This window comes from Manacus vitellinus, unplaced genomic scaffold, assembly GCF_001715985.3.
Source record: "Manacus vitellinus isolate BGI_N305 unplaced genomic scaffold, ASM171598v3 scaffold_1_pilon, whole genome shotgun sequence".
In the NCBI taxonomy this organism is placed as follows: Eukaryota; Metazoa; Chordata; class Aves; order Passeriformes; family Pipridae; genus Manacus; species Manacus vitellinus.
This window is the reverse complement of record NW_021939396.1, coordinates 38,133,076-38,155,707: the sequence shown is the minus strand read 5'-3', so window position 1 is coordinate 38,155,707 and position 22,632 is coordinate 38,133,076. Positions and strand designations below refer to the sequence as shown.

The following is a 22,632-nucleotide window of genomic DNA, read 5'->3' as shown; positions in this document are numbered from 1 at the left end:
TTGTCTGGCTGCGAGGCACCTCTGCCCCCACGCACTACAGTCTGACTTCTTAGGCACTGTCATGGGCAGATGGGAGAACTATGGGATCAAAGCAATGGAGTTTCTCCTGGAAATACTGCAGAGAGAAACCCTCTGGCATGCTTAGTACATGCCACACCCCTAAAGTCTGTCCTGTAAACCATAACAATTGATGTAAATGATTTGCATTAATCTGAAACGATAAGAGAATCACTCACCTATGTCTCCCAAATGAGTGGTCCCACTACAGAAACCCCACACTCACCTTCCAGTGTCTCACAGCATTTCAAAGTGCAATTTGATGGCAAGTTCAATTGCTTCCTTCAGTTCAGATCTGTCTTGTCACAGACACAGTAGCATCATCCCATTTGTTCCTTGGTGAAATCATGAAACGTGGATATTTGTGCTTTAATATTTTCTGAAAAACTGACATTTTACCAGTCATAAATTGGAAAGACAGTTATGCTTTTGCAAACTCAGAATAACTACACCCAGCAAAACTGGATGTATTCTGTAATTACTTACTGTAACCCCAAACACGCAGATCAAGATTAACTATTGAAATGCCAGGCATAAGTTATTCATTAACTAAAACCATTCTGTAATTTTATTGATATATTTTGTGGAGTTCACATATTTTTGTACAGCAAACATAACACTGTAGGCCACAAGAAGCTGCAGCACTATTGTTTAATAGCAGCAAGGTATATTTTATAATCAGGGTATGTGGACAATAAATAGTCTGTTTCTTTGGATGTGAATGTTTAAAATGAAGTTCTGCTGCAGCTTCATAATGTGATTGCTATTTTACAGAGCTTATACACAAAAATATATATGCAATCTTTTTGTCTATATTTTATACAAATACAACAGTAGTTTGTGAATACATTTTAAAGTACATATACATGATAAGCAACTCAATTTCCCATATCACAGGATAGCAAATTTTAAATGCAAGAAACATATACAAATTCAGTCTGGAATGCAGGGTTTTCTGTGTTCTTTTTTTTTTCTCTATTTTTTGACTCAAAATTTTTATCATTAAAAACATTTTAGCAAACAAGTCCAAACAATTTTTCCACTAGCTAAAAAATATAATTTCAGCAATCCGACTCAGGTTAGGCTGTGTCATCATTCCCCAATATACTTTTCCCAGTTTTTGTCTAAATCCAAAGGCTTTTAATAATATATAGCATGTTCTTCACTCCACACCATATAAAAAGCCCGCATTTAACATTAACTAGCAGTCACCTATTTTTGTGAACAAGAGCTAGGCTTGTCAGCGTTTAAATTTGCATGTCCAAAATTTTACTTTTGCAAGTGCATATGAATACATTGTGGTGTTGCACAAAGTTCATTAATGACAAATTAAGTCACAGTATAAAAATATATCATACAACTATAGGTCTAGTATAGTCCTCTTTTTCTATGGGTAAAAATACATCTGAATGAGACAGGGAGGTTTGTAGCACCATGAGAGGAGTTGTATCCCAAGTTACATTAGCAGCATGATCCAATATAACAATATTGCAGGAGTGTTTCTGAGGAGATAAACATTCACTCTGGTTCAACTGTACCACTGAAGCTTATACTGAAAAGTGTTTACATATGATTAGCAATAGTTCTGTGTCACTTCCAGGGCTAGATAACTGTTATCAAAAGACACTGCCTTCCAACAAAAGTAAGACACCCTTATTGCATAAAAGCTTTGGGACTACCCAAACACATTTTGAACTACTGTGGCATTACTTGTAAGTTGAGCATGATGCTAAGTAAGCTGTGGTTTTAACTGTACACTGGGAGGATGCAGGACGGGCAGCTAAGCCTATACGGTTTACTACATACCAGAGAAGTACATATATTTCAGAGGCTTATCTATAGACTGAGAAGAATACAGGAGAAGCTGCTAAACCAGTGTATGAGACAGACATAACAAAGGATGCAATCCTGCTGCCCTTGACATTTACGGATGCAGGATCAGGCCCTAAGTTAACTTCAGACAGCAGCATAGCAATGATAGGATATGATAAAAAAAATCTGTATCAAATACTGCATGTTAAACATTTTTGACATAGTTTACCATCCAGAACTCCAGAGGACACAGTTTGCAAACGGAGAGGACAAACTCCTATTTGTTTTTGACTGGTATTCAAAATGGCAGTAGAAGACAGTGTAGTTTGAAACATGTAAACCTAGTAAAAACCATTGTAAAACCCTTAAGAAAGACACACTGGTTCTGTGCAATATAGCAAATTGATAAGAAAACACTGTAAAAATGTACCTGTTTAAAATTACAATGTCTACCATTTTGTACACAAAGCATTATACCAAAGGCCTACATATATGTAATCTAATGGCACTTGAAACAAATTATAATAAAAGGTTTTATAATAAAAAGCATAACCTGTAAGAAATTTTCTTAAAAGGTTTAGGTTTTCTTTTTGAAAGTGCTATATCTTGTAATATGTGTAACATAGAGGTTGACCAAGCTTTATTTTAAAAAATATTGGCCTATAATACAAGTTTAGCTCACTAGGCAAATGATCCTGAAAATATGTACTCTTAACATTCATTATTAGCTTAATAAAGCAATCAGCTCTGGCTCATGTTTCAGTCAGTATATGGTTTTTAAAAACCGCTACTGCCAAATTAACAATAAATCACTCTATTCCACAATTTACTACTAAATAAAGCACAAGCAACAAGTACACAAAAATATATATATTTAAAAAAAACCCAACAAAAAACAAAAACAAAAAAAAAACCAAAAACCAAAACAACCTTACTAGAAGTTTAGAAGTTGCACAAAGAGTGGTGCATGATCAGCCAGCCCTCCCCCCCCTCCCACCAAGAATCCATCTGAAATCAAATAAATGGAGTTTAAAAACTGATGGTTTAGTAGTGGCCAATATTGACTCTGCCTAAGTGATGCTCAAAAGCACTCCGGTGGCGGTGGTATTGCTTACAGGGTCAGTCTGCTTCCACATTACCCTACATCCTAGTTCAGCCGCAAACATGCCGGGTGCACCCACCCACTGAAACCCTGACTGAATGAGGTTCAATATCTTGTCTGAGGTCCCTATTTCTCAAGTGAAATGTACATCTAACTCCAAAGGGAAATGTCAATCCCTTTTCAGGAAGCTAAGGCACAAATGAAGTAGTAATAAGGGTTCTGGCTACACACTAAGAAACAGGTGTTGGCAAAGTGTCCGTTGGGTTTTGTTTTCTAATGAAGTCTTTTGGCAACTGAGACAAACAGTGGCTACAGATTGGAAATTTGTGAGCCAGAGGCTACCCAGGATGGGCAGTGCTGCCTGGTCACACTGCTGGGCCAGCTGCAGGATGACAAGCACTTGCAGCTTTCCTCTGCTGCAGGGAGAGTTGCAGATGCTTGGCTCCACATGGGACATAACCCACTGGAGGAGTTAAGTCCATTTATCTTCATCTCAGATCAATTAAAAAGATTGAGAATAAACCCGAGTTTTTTCTAGATGCATTATTGTTGCTCATTTAGACTAAAGTTACATTCGGTTGCATTCACTTTGTGCTCTGTTCATCTGTTTTTTTCTTTCCTTTAGAAAGGTGAAGGGAAAAAAAGCAATATTGAACAAATCATTCAACTAAAGATGTAAGTAAGTGAGCAATCTGTTTCACAGAAACCAGAGGAAGCAGTTGTGAAGCAGAGCTAAAAGCCCACTGAGATACTATGCTCCTAACCCCAAAATCTAGGAGTAGTTTGCAGAATTTCAAAAAGTATTTTCCTTATTAATACATCCTTATTTTAATGCCTTTGGAACACAAACACATTTATAAAAATGTTATCTTTCGGTAATAAAATTTAAATACACATATGTATAAAATAGTAAAACTACACCTGCATATTGCTCCTAGAATTAAAAAAACACAGTAGGAGCTACTGATAAAACATCTGGAGCATGAGCTCCTTAAATGGGAGCAACTTTTGTTTCTGTGAAGTATATTTAGTTTAACCACTTAAAACCTTGTACGAATCTTCATTATTGTTTGAGAGATATTAATGTACTTGATTTCTATTTTTTAATTCCTTGTACAAAAATGACAAGGAAAATAATGTTATTGTTGAATTACAGCAAATCTAGTTTGCTCTTATGCATCACAGGGTTGGTTGTTTTTTTAGTTTTTTTTTTTCCTCTTTTGGTTATTAGGGGTTGGGGAATAGAATATATTGCATTAGGTAAAAGTGGTGTAAGCAATATGCTTTTACTTCACTCCTAAGAGTCCTGTCTTTAAATCTTGGCAACGGGCAAAAAGTCCCTAACCAAGTACCCAGGTGTAGAAAGTGTGATTAACATCTAACTTGTTGCTTAGGAGGACATAACACACCATGTAACACAACTGAAAAGATCATTCCAATAAAAAAAAAATCCAAAACAAAAACCTGGTAGTTGCAAATTTACATTCACTCTCTGACTGCACACTAGTTTTGAACTGAAAATAGATACACACTTTCTGGCTGGACTTGATCCACCTTTTGGTGGTGGCAGCTGGGAGAAGACTGATGCCTACAAATGTGAATACACTACTGGAAGATTCCTATGCAGTACTCCTTCTATGCTACTAAAGAGAAAAAACAGCAAGTTAAGAATTAAAACAAAAACTGCGACAAAATATTCTGCATTACTACATTACAACACTTTTATATTTCAAGATCAGCCATTAATTTTGCCTGTTTCCCTATACCAGAGTCATAAAAGCACAACAACACAGTTCCAAATTCAACTTGAAACATTTGTCAACTAGGCAAGCAGAGATTCTCTGTTGAAATTCTATTCAGCCATAACTTTAGAGAAGTAAATTTTTTTTTCTGTTATCCATAACAGGCCACAAAAATTTAAGCCAGAAAATGGCAAAATTCTTAACAACTTTTATAATGACTTCGATACAAGTCAAAATGCTGTATAAATGTACATGTGTATATATGGACTTCTATATATACACACACAAGTTTTCAGAAAAATCTGAATTCTATATTTATTTAAAAAATTTAGATTTGTCATTATAGAACAGGTCAGATGTGTCACCATTTGGGAAGAGGATTTGTTTGGAAATGGACTGGAGATTTTTTTTCCCAAATCTTCAGGAATATTTGTGATACATATTTTAACTGGATTACCTGCAAATAGTAAAATATATTAAAAGTTAAAAGTGGCAGTTCTACCACTGACATCAACAAAATGGAATAACTGGTATGGTTAAAAAACTTCTAAAAAAAGGGATGAGTGTTGAGAGTTTGCTTGGGATGACTTTCTACTGAACATTTTAAATGTGTGAATTGGCAGTGAATATGAAAACAATACAATGAGACTGTTTAAAAAAAAAAACAAACCAAAAACCAAAGTAAACACAGCTGAGAATAAACACTTTCAAAACATTTTAAAAAAGTTAATTTAAATTTCTTACTGGCTTCATGAGATTGGTACTGTACAAAAGCAGAGAATTTATAATGTCTTATAGTAGGCACTAAGTTAAAAATGGTCACCTAAGGCATTTCTACAAATAGACAGTAACAAGCCAGCTTTGTACATCCTATTGGAAAGCTTGATGAAATCGTGGTAGGGTGGTGGTTGTGCTTAGACTGCTTGTGAAAGCTGCTGACAATGAGTGCAGAGACCCAAGACCTATACTATTGCTAGGATCTTGTGGATCCTGGGTTTGTGGTGGAAGTTGAGTCATAGAAGAATGTGCCTCTTCTTGCGTATAACTCATTCCGAGGTTTCCCACTGAAACAGAAGGAGTATAGGGAGGGCCATTTACAGGTATGAAGTTGAACAGCTGAGAAAAGTCCAATGATGGGGCGTTTAGAGGTTCACTAATAGGAACAGAGCCCTTGGAAAGGGAAACTTCCCCAGACCCATCATCTAGTGGCCCTACTTGTGGATCCAGCCCTAGTTTTGATGAAGATGCTTGAGAATCCTGGGATGAAGAAGGCATACCACTTTGCAACTCCATTAAGTAACTTTCAATTTCCCCTTTCAATGGCTGTTCTTTTTCAGGCATAGAAATTGCGTATGAGGTAGTACCGAGCGGATATTTCAATGATAGCTGGTGAGAAGGGTGGACAGACTCCATATCTATTGGACAAGGCATTCCCAATGGTAACGATGTGGCAACCATTTGGTGTGCAGATGCAGAACTCTGCATGGACTGAATCTGAGTGTTGTAGAGATTTAATTGCAAAGTGTTTGTAAATGGCTTTGATGTCAGTTCACTGGAAGGTAAAGACATCACTGGAAGCAGCTCATCCTTAATAGGCACAGAAACATTGCAGGTAAAGGGATCTAGAAGGTCCATTGGCTCTGTTTTGACCTTCAGAAGTTCTTGGTTGTGACTTTTCTTCATGTGGCGTGTGAGGTGATCCTTCCGCCCAAATCTCTGTGCACAGTATTGACAGAGGAAGTCCTTTCTTCCAGTGTGCACTACCATGTGTCTGCGGACATCCTTTCGGGTGTAGAACCGACGATCACAGTGTTCACACTGGTGTTTTTTCTCCTTCACTCCACCCGATGACTTGCCTGCATGAGTTTTTAGGTGCTCCAGCAGCACTCCTGTGCTTTCAAAAGTCTGCAAACATACCTTACAGGTGAGGTCACCACTTGTTGCAGCATGCAAAGCCAGGTGACGTTTGAACCCAAGCTTGGTATTGTAGTTCTTTCCACATTCTTCACACTTAAAGGCCTCTTTGTTGGGATTGTGTGTATGTAGGTGATTCTTTAGGTGATCTTTTCGGTGAAACATTTTCTCACAATAATTACACTTGTGGGTTTTCTCAGGAGAATGAGTAGCCATATGCCTTTAAACACAGATATATTCTGTAAGTAATTATTTTGATCAAAAAACATGTGCTCATTTTTTAATGGCAGCTAAATACTACACTAAGGACTGCTTTGCAACAGAACCTTTTAACTGAAAGCATGACACTACAAAGACATTTTGACAAATTTAAATATAGCAAAACGCGAGCCATTTCTCTTAAATTGACACTTTAGTTTTGGTGGGTTTTAGCTACTGTAACAGGGGTATATGGGCAAGTATGAAAGTACTCGTGTAAAAGTCCATAGCCAAAGAACTTTCAGTCCATACTCTTTTTCTTGTGACAATTCCTTACACAAAGGAAAATTCTACGCTCATTAAAAACAAAACAAAACAAAACAAAAACAAACAGAAAACAAAAGCAGAAAACAAATTAAGAAACAAAATCAAAGACATTAGCTTGCAAACTTAGGTAATTTAGAATTCTAGAAACAATCCAATGGCTACTTTAATTAACACATCCTCTCTGCAATCAGCTGAAGGCGTACAGAAATATATACTTTTACACGGCTTAACACGGCCAACATAAAATAGATAATATAATCTGAAAGATAAATAGAGTTTAATACCTTAGTAATTTGTACTTAGAAACAAAGGCCTTGGTGCAGTCTTGTTGTGTGCACTTGTAGGGCCTCTCTCCTGTGTGAGAGTATGAGTGAACCTTTAATTTCTCAACACTGTTAAAGGCCTTGTCACACAGTTGGCAAGGAAAGTTTTTTCTTGGTTTGGTTTCACCACGCTTACGTTTCCCTGAAGGGACTTTCTGGGTATCTCTTACTTCTGACAAATCACCAGGAATGACAGTGGCCATCGCAGCCTAAACCAGGCCTTCTTGTTGGACACTTGGGAATTGCCCAACTCCACTAAATGATTTAGCTTTAGATGGCTTCTCAAGTTTCATGTGGTCGTAAAAGAAAGCAAAAGGGGACTGGAAAAAAAAAATAAGAAACAACTAGTTTGTAACTAAACTTAGATTTTGAAGTTTACTTGCTATGTGATGCTTCTGAATAAAACTTAAAAATAAAATTAGGTTCAGCTGGTCTAATGTAATACCTGCAGGTTTCTTTATACTATTTGCTGCAACTCTTAAAATGCATTGCTCAGGATGAACAGATCCACATATGCCCTGAAATCACACCTCACCTCTCCCTCAAACACTGATGGAGAACAGCAAAGTTTCTGTCAGATTAAGGGAGGCATGAGGCAAAGAACCTACCTACCCAGGCACCTTTTGGCAGCTTCGGATTTCAAAGGAATAACAGCCGCGCCTGTGGTGTTTATACAGACATCCGCACGCAGGCACACACCCATGCACGCAGCTATCAAAGTGAAAATCTGTAAGCCTCAAAATACTTGAAAACCTGCACAAAACACAGCAGTACCCATGCTGACAGTATGGGGGACAAAGCTTGTGTTCTCCCTCAGGCATACCTCTCCCCTGTGATCACTGACATCTATGCACCCACTCTAGCAAAATGCACGCATTGCCAATGATGGCTAATGCCAGGTGAAATTCTCCTGTTAACTTGCCCTCTGCAAACAGACTTGATGTATTGACAACAGAAATCCCATGGGTTAGAGATAGATTATCAGCCAGCACTGGAGACCCCCACCCTCCTCATGCTATCCTGCGAGACATGAGGGCTCTAAGTGTTCTGACTCAGGCCAGCTCAGGATGGAAGCTCCTAGTCCTGCCCCTGTGGCATGGCAAACTGTGAACTAAATCACAGGTTTTCAGTGTCGGGAGGTGTACGACGTGACCTTCGTGTCTGACTTGTAGGTAAACAGCTTTAAATTCATCATCTGGTATCATATAGTGGCAACTGGGCCCCTGCCATCACAGGGCACTCAACAGCCCTCCTTTGTCAGCGGTGGCTGACAGCTTTTCCTCATCATCGGAGCACAACTGCTACTACAGATACCAAACCCCAGTGCTACCAGTTGTGGTAAGGGTGGAGCGCGAGGTCTGCAGCAGCAGGGGCAAGGAGGACAGCGGGAGGACAGCACTCAACGCAAGCGTTTGGCAGGGTTGGAAAGCCCCAAAATTTGGCCTCTCTCCCTCAAAAGTGCCACCACCCACCCCCTGGCCCCGGTGTCAGGGCTGGCAGCTGCTGTCCACTCCGGTCTCTGCCGGGGCAGCTGCGCGAGAAGCGGCTGGGCTGGGCGGCACCAGGGCCAGGCCGCAGCCGGGCGGGGCTCGGCAGCCAGGCACCGCCACAGCCCCCAGCAGCAGGGCTGGGGAAGCCGCAGCTGCTGGGACAGGTGGAGCTGGGCAGCTGGGAGCTGGGCAGGCACCATCAGGCTGCAGCTGCTCCAGCCCAGCGCCACCTCCCTGAAAAACAAACCGGGCTCTTCCCTGCTGGCAGCAAGGGAGGATGGATAGCTGGGAGGGAGCCTGGGCCTGGCTTAGCTGTCCTCTCCATTGCTGAGGCTCAGCAGAGATGGAGGGAGTCAATTGCCCAAGAGGGGAGTGGAGAGCAGCGCCCAGTTGCACAGGGGCAAAACTACAGAGTCATTGCAAGAGCCCCAGTGTGGTCCTGGAAGAAAGCAAGAAGGAAGGAGAGCCTGTGTTTTCCTCAATGCATGCCAGGACAGGAAGGCTGAAGGAGCAGGGAGAGGGAGAAGGGGATGTGCCTCTTTAATGTCTGCATTTTATGAAATCTTCAGACTGAGATCTCCACTGGAAATGTGTACACAGACTATGTCTTTATCTACGCCTTTTCCTCCCACCTCCCTGTAGCTTTTCCCTTGTCTTTAGAAGAGGAGAGAAGTACCGGCACACCAAGATGAAAATCTGCTTCCTTTCAACCCTGAAGTCCTTGAATGACAGGTTAAACTATGCTACCTTGTTTAAGCAAGTAGTTTTGTAAAACCACCTTTAATCCCTCAAATTTTATAAGGAAACACTAACCTCTTTAAAGATACCCAGTGACAGAAAAGGTGTTTCTTTAGGGACTCTTATGATTTCAAACTTGTCTAGGACTCATTCCCACTCGTGGGACGAAGTCTGGAGACATCAGTTCCATGAGTGGGAACATGCACAGGTCTTCAAAGTATCAGCTTAATTTTATTTTCTGTCTCATAATCAACTATCTAGTTCATAACTGAAAAAGTGAAACATTGTTTGGAGACTTGGCAGCAATATATTTTCTTCAATAAAAGTAAATGAAGATCAGTTGCAAAACACTTCAATAAAGCCACCAATGTAATCAAAAGGAGGGTCTGATTCACATCAAAGTTGTGATATATTTGTGGACTGAAAGATACTTTTTTTTCAATATAAGCTTTAATTAGAATCTGGCAATAAAATTAATTTTGCTTTTCTGTTAACAAACACACTGGTCTTTAACACACATTGGCCTGAATGTAGAATGAAATTTTGTTTTAGCCTAATCTCTCCTGACCTACACAATTCAGGAGGGAGAAAAAAATTCAACTTGACCTCCACTCACACAGTCTTTTTTTATACCATGCAGGCACCTGTATGAGACCCACCACACAGAGCCAGCACAGCAGCCATGCCCTCACTGCATAGCTAGGGCACTTATAGCCTCAAGAGGGTTAAGAAGGCACTCTGGCTCCTTTTGCCTCCCTGCCAAATCCACACCGAGCCTGAGACAGGGCAGTCAGCATTTGCATCAAAGGGCAAGGCAACTGCCTCCACAGGTTGCTGCAGGGGAGCGTGGCTACTTTGACCATGCCGGGTCCAGAACTCAGCAGCAAGTGGACTCTGTGCCCAGCCAGTGACAAGGGAAGCAGGCACAGCAGGCAAGATACAGGCAGGGAGGATGAGCTGCTGCAGGGAGGGACGGCGGTCAGAACCAGGATGGGGCTGTGGGGCTAGGGAGGCACAGGGAATCCTGTACAGGGGTTGGAAATATCTAAGGACATGTGGATAGGGGTGAGCTGGTAATGCTGAGGGCTGGTAAGAAGGAACTTAACGTGCATCAAGCTGGGGAGATGCAGGATACTAGGCCACGCAGAAGGGTGATCTGCAGGGTCTGTTGTGAGGTCAAAAGCAGTGTTTGTTGTGGAACAGCATATTAAGCTTAACTGTTAAAATTAACAACTGACAACTTCTCACTTCTTTTCTCAATGCAAAGATCACACCTCAGGCTGGAGGCCATCCTATATTCAGGCCAATATAACATTTTGTTTTCTTCTCCAAAACTTCAGGTAATCTAGCTGCTGTACCAGAAGTAAGTCAGAACATTCACAGGATGAAGAATTTGGGTTTTGTTCCTCTATGATCAAAACTAATTAAGCTGACTTTGAACTGTGTATAAGTGTCCTTAAAAATGCATCATTAGAACAAATATAGTGTGGATCCAATCTTTGACAATGACAGCGATTTATTAAAAACCACGTACGCACTATTATCTCAGTACCATTTCTCAACAGCTGAAGCAATTAAAAACTTTAGTATTGATCTCTGAATAGCAAATAACCATTTTTTTTGGTGTGGATATACAGACTGAGCAATGGAGATAAAACTTTAAAAAACACTGATCCTCAAATATTAAATTTTTCAAAGACCAGCTGAAAGAATTTTATGAGTAATATTGCCTGTTTGTGCCTCAACATATTATCACTTAAAATCCCCATTCTTACTGGTGCTTTCACAACTGCAGGATGAATGATTATATGCAGTATCAAATAACAAACACATTACACAAAAGCTCATATATAATACTATTTTTAAATAAGCATATACTTAAAGCAGGATTAAAGCAGCCTCTGTTCAATGCACACCTGATGTTTGCCCACTAAAGTCCTCAGATTTTGCTCTTAACCAGTTCCGCTGACTCTTCTTGGAGGAAACCAGAATCCAGTACTTCCCATTTTTACTGGTCTGAAAAACAAAAGGAAGAATGGACTAGACTCCAGCGAAACCAGTATGTTCATAAAGGCTGGGATGTGACAAGACCAGGAATTGGAAAGAATCAGAAAGGAAAAGTTAAAAGGGATAGATCCAACCCATGCACAGAACATTATATACTGTTAATTATAAACTGTAGGAATCATTCTCGCATTATCAGTAGCAATTATGCACTTCAATTTGCAGTATACTTACATAATTTCAACTAACGCTATGCTGGACAGTGACACATAAAGAGATAAAATTAGACAAAAGCAAAGGAGTTGTTGTCGTGAAGTTAAAACAAAACAAAAATAATCCACAGACCACAAATAATTCAGAAGTAACAGCAAAAACCATAAAATGCTGGGCCCAGACTTGAGTTTCTTACTCAGAAAGGACTGAGTAAGAGAAGATTCTGGATTAGGCCCAACTTTACTAGAACCTAATGCCTTCATTCTGCTTAATTATACAGGAAATAGCAGCTTAAAATGTGACCTGCAAAGGAAAATAAAATTAATTTAAAAAATAATAATAAAACCTCTTAATGATGTACATGCTACAGGTAAATCCCAATAGAGGGCAAGTCTAGGTATGCCTGAGCAAACCAAGAGGGCTTTTCTGGAATTTCCCTTACATCTCCCTTTTCCCTGCCACCATAATTTTGTAAATTTGCAGCAGGTCTTCCTTTTCTTCCTAGAAGGCCTCCTGAATGACACAGGTATACACGTTCAGTGCCTTATTGTAATGGGGAGGTTTATCCTGTCCAGCTCTTCCAGACATATAAGGGCGAAGCCCTATACAGTGCACATACCCCACGTGGCATAGCAGGCTGAAGTTATTTGGCAGGAGCCCCAGAGTAATGTAACATTTCCCCACAGACAAGCCATTTTCCCTTCTTGCTTCCCATTCATTCCAGAAAGCATTCTTCCTTTTGATACCAAGTTCAGCTTCGCACAGCCCCAGCCTCCTCTGTTGGTAAGAATGAACATGAGCAAACAGGTGTCCTTGAACACCTATTAATGTCAAAAGGGCTTCAGAGCAGCCGACTGAAGCTCTCTGAGAGCCAAGGAGCATTTATCCAGGGCTTTGTACACACAGGCAAGAGGCAGAAACAGCTCCAGTACCCAAAGAAAAAGCGGAAGTTCTGTTTTCAACTAATAAGCACAACCCTCACCTCCTCTTTTGGGAGTCCCCAAATCACCTTGTTTAAGGGAGAAAATGCTGACCCCCTCTCTCAGCAAGACCCTTATAAATCAGTTACCCTGCAGTGCCTATCTCAACATCTTCCACTATTGCAGCAGAAAGGAAGAGCTTCATTCCCCAGATGTTTCTGCTAATGTAGTTCACAATAAGGAGACAATATTTAAGACAGCCACATAAATGTAATGCACTAAGTTCTCATGAAGAACATAATACAAATACAGATTATTTCCTATTCAGGGAAAAAAAAACACAACAAAAAACCCAAAAAATCCTATCTAAAATATTATAAAGCCCTCTCAACAGCATTTAACATTTTCTCTTAAATGCTTATAGTCCTCAATGTTCACCATACATCTAAAGTTACTCTAGCAAAAAGCACAGGCTCTCAGAAACAGGCCACTAGAGGCATGGAAAGACCACTGAATCAGGGGAAACCAAAGCAATTGGAACAAATAAATAAGCAAGATAAACACCAGATGTAGCAAAAATGCTGAAGAGAATGAAGGAGGACAGTCAGGTACTCTTATTTATTACCTTACAAATACAGCAAAATCACAATGCAGAGGATCCAGATGAGAGCACTGCTATACCTACATTAGCTGGGATCTCAACTTCTACAAGACCATTAGCAGGTAAAGAGCTTAACAACATACACATAAAAGGGGATAAGTTTGTATGAATAATGAAAACATTTACTACATTTGACAGGATTAAGTGAAAAGATAACATAATTCCTATGCTTTGCAGCAATAAATATGCTATTGGAGAAAAGATATTTCCTTATGCACAGAATACAAAAGCTGTCCATGATAATGCCCATTTTTACACCACCTTTCTCAGAAGCTTTTGGTGTTAGAAAATCTCTGAGGCAGAACATTGGACAAAGATGTACGATTCTCCTTGTAATTGCTTAGAGTCATATTGTTCTAAGCTTCTTCTCAATTATTAGATGAGGTAGGAAGAATTTTTAACGAATAACAAAACTCAGATTATTCTCCACATGAAGCAGAGAAGCATCACACTCTAAAATGCATTGTCACATGCACATACCCAAAGCTCACTTAGGTACTAGTAGCAAAATATGACTTCCATAATTTGTCAGCATTCTTAGAATTTACCAGAACTTCCAGTATCTGTGAGGCACTAATTTTGCTAACTTTCCAAACACCCAGATAATTCCAGGTTAGACAATATTTGAATTTCTACCATATCAGGAGTGAAAACAAAAAGCCCCAAAACCCTAATAAAGAAGATAGATCATATAAAATATAAATATAAAATAATTTATTCTTTTCAATAATAATAACTAACCTTTTTTCAAAATTCACAGATCGTATTCAAAAATCTGAGAAAAGAGCTGCACTTGAAAATTTTTTAAAACATTTGATATCTCAGCTAAAAGGATAATGAAGACATTACACAAATATAACCAATAAGCCTCCTCCTAACTTGCATATCATACATAAGAGTGTTCAAGCACAGTAAAGGAAAGCAAGTTTCATGGTTATTTTCTTTCAAAATAAAAGAGCAATAATGAGAACACAGTACTGAGAATGCAGTATCTGTCATTTTGCCTTTTATATAAAACAGCAAATCTAGTTTCAATTCCTGAAATCGATCAGTTTTAAACCAGAGGAAGGATCCTAGAAACATTAGAGTCATAATAATGGTGGAACTCAATAAGGATTTAATAGTACTACAGAGTCATCCCAGGGTTTAAAAATTTCTTTAGGAAACAAAAAGAAAAGCGGTTACTTACCCTATGAAAACTGTGATTCTTTAAGAAGTGCTGTCCGCACAGATCCCAGGTGAGCACGTACTCACACGGACAGGATCAAGTCCTCTGAAGACATTATGTCCATCCAGGCAGTGGTGTAAGGCTAAGGACTCCCCAGCAGTGCCACACACACCATCGCACCCCCCAACCCGCTCTGCAGCAGTGGCAGCTCCCACTCTGCTCTTCACTTACACCATGGGGCAAAAGCCAATCACAGACACCACTGCCATCACTGTGCTGCCTCAGGAAGTGGCAACCTCCCTCTTCTGTGGCTGCTGTAGTCCTGCTGCTCCCAAGCCTGTGTTCCCATCTCAGGGGGTCAGGTGCTGATGGGAATTGAGCTGGCAAGGTTTGTTGTGGCTGATGAAAGGTCATAGGAGAGAAACATGTGGGCAAAAGTTGATATCCTAGTTGGAAGTGTGGTGAGAGGTTTGGAAAGCTGAAACACAGACTGGCATTCTGGTTTAGGAAGAAGGATGAACAAATGCAGCCCAAGGCAGCAAGGAGTTGCTGCTGCTCAGGGTAGTAATGGAGCAAACAAAGCTCAGGATGCTCCAGTCTAACCTCGCTCAGGTTTGCCAACAGTAAAGAGTCATTTCAGAGTGAAGGACAATAGATGACTTGTGGTGCCTCTATTGCAAATGTACCTGGAAGAGCCACCATTACTGTAGCGTAAATAATTTTCCTCTTTTCTGTATCAGGTGACTAATAGTCTAAAGAGCACTGACTAGCAGTCACCTGACCATAAAAAGTACTGACAGACGACACTTGCTCTGTCTGAGCAGTCAGGGATACCTGGGGGAGCCGAGTTGGTGAAAGAGTCAGCAAGAGACAGTTGATTTAGCCACTTACTGTGGCTCAGAAGAGCCAAAGTGACAGACAGCACCTCCATTTACAGAGTGGCAGACTCTGGAACACATTGCCCAGAGAAGTCAGATGCCCCATCCCTGGGAGTGTTCAAGACCAGGTTGGATGGGGCTTTGAGGGTCTAGTGGAAGGTGTCCCTGCCTGTGGCATGAAAATTGGAATTAGACAATCTTCAACGTCCCTTCCAACCCAAACCAATCTATGATTCCAACTGCAAATCTCATCATGTCTGCCCCCTCAGTCAGGGCTGTTAAAATGGCACAAATGTCTCCAGAGCTCCTGAAGATGAAGGAATCTAACCTGCTCAGGAAACTGAAGAAGGAGCACCATTTAGCCTCCTCTGGCTTTCCTTGTGCTGTGGACTTACACACAAGACTCTCACTAGGCAGTTCCACTCGTGGAGATGCAGATTTAATCCTCCTTCCTTCAGACACCTCAGCTGATAAAGCTGTTGGAAGGGGTTGAGGGCATAAGTGGCAAAGTGCCTGCACTGCTCCAGGACAGCATGCTGGGACCTGCAGCCCTGCAAGGCTCAGACACCCTCCCTGGATCAACAAGGATCAACGTGCCTATTGCACACTTGTACAGACCTCAGAGAGAGAGCAGAAGGTCTGACTGGCTTTGTAGAAAATTACTAGACTTTTTGCAGCAGAAGCTTCACCTCAGAGTAGCTGCAGCTAGCAGAAGATCTAGTTGCCAATCCGTGAGTTTCAGAGGTCCCTCTTACAGAGAATTAACTTTCAGTAAGGGAAGATCTCAAATGGAGAAGCTGATCCTACCAATGGAAACAGTCAAACAGGTAAGAAAAATTTATGCTTAATTGGCAAAGATGTTGAAGCATTGATGACTTCAGGGGTGCCTTTCTCCATGTAGAATTAAAATCAGTCTTCTGGCTGATGCAGGGCTCTACATCACTGTTTTTGCGTGGCAGGCCATTTGATCCGCATCTATTTGAACAGCATGTCACTCTTTAAAGGAGGCAGCCAGGGAAACCTGCTCACCTTTGTCCATGTTTAGAAGAAGAATCCTATCTTTGGTAGGAAGGTGCTGATCCTCCCCTACTTGTTCTTGTCTGGATGGGCCTGGAGAGGGAAGGGGGCAACAAAAGGAGGTGTCCCTCTGTGGCCTGAGTTCTCCTACATCTGTAAGCTGAAGCTGAGACATTGATGCTAGAGGACAGGAAGGAAGAAGAGTGGGCATTGCTGGGGTGAGGCAACCAGAAGGTGGGTTTGATCACAAAGTCTCCCTAGGCCAGGACGGGCTCACACCAACACTTTCACAAAGTGAAATTTAATTTTCCACCTGTTTTATTGTGTAATTTGGAAGACATCTGAACAGCAAGCACCATGTACCGACGTGTTTCTACCCTAATCAATGAAAATGCCTGGCATTACTGTCTATAAACACGGCACTGCCAAATGGCAGGAGGGACAGATCTTACCCCCAGAGCCCCCTGCCCCTTTTGTATGGCAGGCAGGGAGGGGAAGAGAGCTGGCTGGTACTCTACCTGACAGCAGCTGGGAATCAGCCAGGGGTTTACAGCTCCTCTCAGAAGCTGACAGAGAGATGTGAAAAGACAAAGGGGTCCAACACTGAGGCCCCAGGGGGATAAGATGTTACGGAGGGGTGGGTGATGCCACTTGGCCTTCAGCATTTTGAGACAACAGTTATTGTAAATAACCACTCAAAGATGTAGGCAGTGTTTCATGTAAGAACAGATAGTTAGCTGTTTGGTTTTTTAAATACATACAAGGTTGTATTTATCTTATCTTGAACTTCACAACTTCTTATAGCAGGCAGCTGAATTCAGAGAAATTCTGTTCCATGAATTCAAGCTCTAGCCTACAGCATAGAGGGGTGGCTGAGGAAGCGTGGTAGGACAGCAGTGAGAGCATGCACAGGCTGCAGGAAGACACAACCAAATCCAAGCATGCATCAGGAGAACTGCCTGTGAAAGGTGCTGCAGGAAAATGAAATGATGTGGGCAAAACAGTGAAAATATCTCTCCAGCGATCTTAGGTATAAACATAAGAATGACTTAGAGATAATAACACATAAGACTTCACCCCTCAGGGAAACAGCCTAACATCTAGAAAACAATGAAATCACATAAGCACTGAAACTAAAACCAGGCAATCTTTGTACTCTACACATCACTAATAACTACTGTGTGCAGAGCGATGATTATGCTGCAAAGAATATTATATAGAAGGTAGAAAAATACAAGATCCATCAATACAAAATTTTAATTAAGTCTTTGTTGTTTTTTTTTTTTTTAAACATCCACAAAACAGAGAAACCTACTGAAATTGCATAAAGCTGAGCAGGAAAAAAATCACAATCCTTTTAAATTAGTCTGAAAATTGGGTAGCAATGGAAACAAATGCATAAAATCATTAAACCCATTTCTTTTCTTGTGAGCAGTATATATACACAGATTCCACTAAGAAACGTCTGTTAAATATACATATCTTTTATTAATTAATAAAGCAAGCACTTGGAGGAAAAAATACACTAGGTTCCTGTGAGACAGCAACTATCATACAAAAACAGGTATTTCTATAGATTTGACTATTAAGTTCAACATTTTTTTTCATGATCATAATACCATGCAATTCTTGAAATCCGTACTACAGTCATGAAATTTGGACAACCAGCTTTTTAATTTTAGAAAGTAACTAATTCTTATAATAGAATCTTACAGTAGAAAGAGCATTACATAACTTTTTCTTCATAATATAGAAGAAAAATTCTATCAGGCCTGCCTTTTTTTTTTTCCTGTTAATTTTCTGGAAAAGTAGAACGTGAACTTACCAGTGTTTATTTTAGCATGACCTAATAGTCTGTAATTTAAAGGAAAAAAATCACAATACCATCTAGCATCTCTTTGTGGGCTTTCTATGTTTCAGATTACTTAGGTCCACTTTAAATCTTGAGAGCTCAGTTTTGGTTACTAAATGTTCCAAATTGAATGTACTCAATTGAAGGAAACAAGAGCTGTCTAGAGTTAACCCATCTGATGATTGTGGTTTTATGGGCTTTTTAAGAATCTCTATGGCACTGCACTGATGTTTTTCTAAAAGCTTTGGAGAGGCTGTGATAAAATAACATTGTTATTGTAAATACTGTTAGAATTTTTTAAAACCTGCAAAAGTGTTCTCATGTGCTTTGGAATGACACCACGATCCCCACCCCTTCTCAAGAATAATCTGCATCCATTTTTAACGTGATGATGCTTCCGTGAAAACAAACTTTGGTTACTATTTAATCTGCATATAGGACCATGTCATTTTTATAGTAAAGCCTAGTCAAAGGCAAATCCTATAGATGTACATGTAAGCACAAACACACAACCTCAAGGTGTATATGAGATTATACACCAATATGATCAGGAATTAATTGATGTTTGTAAGTAACAATATTGTCCTTTGTCACAAGACACCTTAAGTGAGACTGGACGTGCAGGCTAGATTAGCGGTACATCTCGGCCAGTATTCCGTCTTCAGTAATAGCCAAAAGTTCAGAAGAGGTCACAGATGTGTGACAATTCTCACTGACACCCTTCTGACCACCAACTACTTTGATGTCAGGAACTTCCTGAACCATATGTTATTTCTGTTAGTTTAGCAACTTTCAGCACATCACCCTTCCAAGCAATAGTCCATGCTTCCCCTGGAAACCGTATCAGTTTATAATATCTACTGCATATATTTGACAAGTCATCCCACAGGTCTCTCCACTACTGATGTCATGGAGAACCTCTTCTTTTTGAAGGCTCTGAATCTGCCTTTCCTCCTGTGTATGTTTTTGTTTTGAAAAGAAGTTGTCTTCATCTTCCTTCTCTGCAGATCTCCACGATATTGCTCTCAAGTCATTCTTATCCTAGACCAAAGTCCTAGTTTACAGAAATGTTCTTAAATGGAAGCCACTCCATCTAGCTCATCATCCTTGCCAACCTTCTCTAAGCCTCTTCTACTTTTAATAAACCTTTGAAAGCTCCAGAAGTACACACAGCACTCAGAAGGTAACTGGACCATACACTCTCATAATGACATTCTCAAATTTATTCTGAATTTCTTTACTCTGACATTTGAGTTGTGTTTTGGTGACCAATGAGCTCATGATCTCATAGGATCCCCAATCACAATCCCCAAATCTTACTTCTCAATGGTAATACTCAGCTTAAACTCACAACCTAATATATAATTGGGATTGTTCGGCCTAGTTATCCTTCTCAGTTATCCTCATTTATCTACACTGAATTTTATCACTCATTTTGTTGCACAAACATCCTCAGCACTTTAACATCCTTCCATTGTTCTCCACAATGAACCTGAACACTTTAGCATGTACCATTTAAACAACATAATTAGGTTGCAGAGCACACAGAGGATATGAAGTTCCAAGTTTTGCTTTTTGAGACAGTCACCTAACTCAAACTGTAATTCAAGATGTTTTTAACAGTTTCAGCTATCAGTCAGGTAAATGGCTTCTGGTGCTCTAGTCCTGCTAGCTAACACAAGCTCAAATAAGAGGGGCAAGGCAGTGGTTGAAAAAAAATCACAATACCACACAGAAGCTGCAAGGACCGTACTAGGACAAGGCCTTTCATGGGAGATAACTTTCCTCATGACGTTACACTAGATGGTTGGGAACAAAAAGACAACTCGTGAAGGACAGAAATAAAGTGACTGAGAGACAGTCACTGGGGAGGGTAGTCTCCCCAGTACATACACTGCATCCTGGCTGTAGGTGGTAGCTATGCAGTAGTCCAAACCCTGCAGCAGAAGTCCAGCCCTGCCCTGAGTCCCACTGCCTGAACAGCATTGCCTGGGTGCAATAGCTGTGACAGGGTTTAGCAGTGCTTTTTTCATAACCTCTGATTTTCATATTATTTGTTGGAGCTATTAAAATTAAAATACTGATTCTGGTTGCCCTGTTTCCTCTTCACCTTATCCCAGCCCTCATAAAAAGGCAACAAGTAAGAAAGAGTGGCCAATTTCCAAGCAGCCTAGAGTCAAGGAACTGCTGTTCTATGTGAAAAGAAAATACTTCATAGATTATTGTAGCTTTATAGTGAATAGAAAGAGTCACATTTAGCCATGACTGCTTTTGCTACTGCTACAGCTGTGATGTTGGATGATTGTATCAATGACCTGATGAGTTAAAACACAAAAGCCTTAGGGAAGGATAACTGAAGATGCAGAATATTTAGGATAACAACAAAGCAAATCCCTCTTCAAAGCTATAATCAACGAGCCTTTCTGAAGCTGCACAGCAGAGACAACGAATGTATTTCTGACTCTTGTTCATGCATCAGCTTTGTCTATACAATGATATAAGCATACACCTAAAAGTCACTAGAGTGACTTCACAGTCCTTCACACCATTTTGCTATGAGAACATCCTTGTGAATGAGGTAAGTGTGTAGCTCTGCATTTGTTCCCATCTCCCATTCAGTATGTTGAACATTCTGCTCCAGAGCACTGTGATGTGCTACGCATGTCATTTTGGGATGCACATTTGAATCTATAAGAATTCTGATATTGATGCCAGATTAGCGAACAGCTAAAAGCAGTCATGCATAACTTAGAGCTACATGACTGAACACAGCAGAGGGAGATAAGCCAGACAGTTAGTATCCAGAATAGTCACCTGGATTGCAATATTTGGATTCAGGTGACCAGCAGCAACTACTGGATCAGTTTTAGGCAGCAAAGCCAGAACCTGCTAGAAGTCCACGCAGATTCTGCCCTGGAGCTGCACCAATGTAAAACCATTTTGGGTGCTCCTGTCAGCCTGATGAAATGTCATAACTGTGGTCACCAAACAACTCTAGTATTAAATCACAAGGTAATCACCTCATTACTGGCAGGGTAACACATCCAGGAAGGCTGATAGTAGCACACGGGGGTTTCTGAATGTCATGTCAAGTCACAGCAATAGGGTTCCCTGTTCCCACAGGTTATGAAACACATACCTGTTGCACTACTCTATCCCAGCTCCATCTCCCAAATGTACAGGCTTAAGACTTTGTCAACACACTGTCATATTCCTACACATCTTGCTGGACACAGTTTACCACATTAAGCATTCACCAATACTAATAATGCATGATCTATGACAAAAGACCCATGTCCTGAAAAGTAACTTTTATTCTCCACAGACACCAGGACACTTATGAGCCCTCCTCTTTTTTTTAAAGCAACTTAGTAGACTCTGCTTCCCTGATTTTCAATCCTACATTAGGTAATGGGAGAAAAACACATGCAAGATGTTGCCTTAAACAGCTGCAGACTGCCAGTGCGACAGGCTTCCAGAAAGGTGGAAGGAAGATGCTGACAAAAAAGATGGAACAAAAATAGTCTTATGATGTATGGTATGCATCAATGTTTCATGCACGTTATGAGAAGAAATCCTGGAGGGCAGATGGAAACATGAAACGGAAACGCTTTTGTGAATCCTGTAGAATGTGTTCCTCTAAAAGTGCTCTCCAACAAGACGCTTGAGCTCCTTTCACGCTGTGGGAAAGTAGCTGTAGGCTAGCAAAAAATTTGCAATCAAAAAGATATGTTTAGTTTAATTTTATTTTTAAAACGTTGTGAGGAGATGAGTTTTACAATAGTCATGTGTTCCATTTATTTTTCAGACGGGTTTTTAGTAAAATTGATTTATTTACTGATTTAGCTGACAGTGAATTTTTTTCAATGAAAAATAATGACCTTAAAAACAAAGCAGGTCACGCACAGAGTGCTCCTCTAGATGATGTACACAAGAATCAGAAGAGTCAGGAAGCACTTCAGTTCAACTGACACAGTGGTCTCAATATGGAACATCTTCTATGTTTTGCAGGGTGTTGGAGACATAATGCTTGAACCGTGTTTTGTTACAACTGTTTATGTTTAGCACCTTTGTATTGCCTGTTTCTTGTCCCCTTCCAGAAATGCATAATCCATCACAATCTTCTGGGTATTCTCCAGGAAACCCTCCTTTCACCACTTTGCCTTTGCTGAGCTGACAATTTCAAGGTTCAGATCCACCTTTCATTTATCTTCAG

General features: G+C 40.3%; 1 protein-coding gene across 1 annotated transcript in view; it reads right to left on the bottom strand.

The window, feature by feature from the left end:
• Positions 1-606: 606 nt before the first annotated feature.
• Positions 607-22,632, bottom strand: part of PLAG1 (PLAG1 zinc finger) — a 51,427-nt gene continuing 29,401 nt past the window's right edge. Inside the window, exons 2-4 of the mRNA XM_029959213.1 lie at positions 11,620-11,719; positions 7,437-7,795; positions 607-6,847 (exon numbers count right to left, since the gene is read on the bottom strand). Of these exons, the coding sequence (XP_029815073.1) occupies positions 5,584-6,847; positions 7,437-7,678 (1,506 nt within the window). The 5' untranslated portion in view covers positions 7,679-7,795; positions 11,620-11,719 and the 3' untranslated portion in view covers positions 607-5,583. The remainder of the gene's footprint in view (positions 6,848-7,436; positions 7,796-11,619; positions 11,720-22,632) is intronic.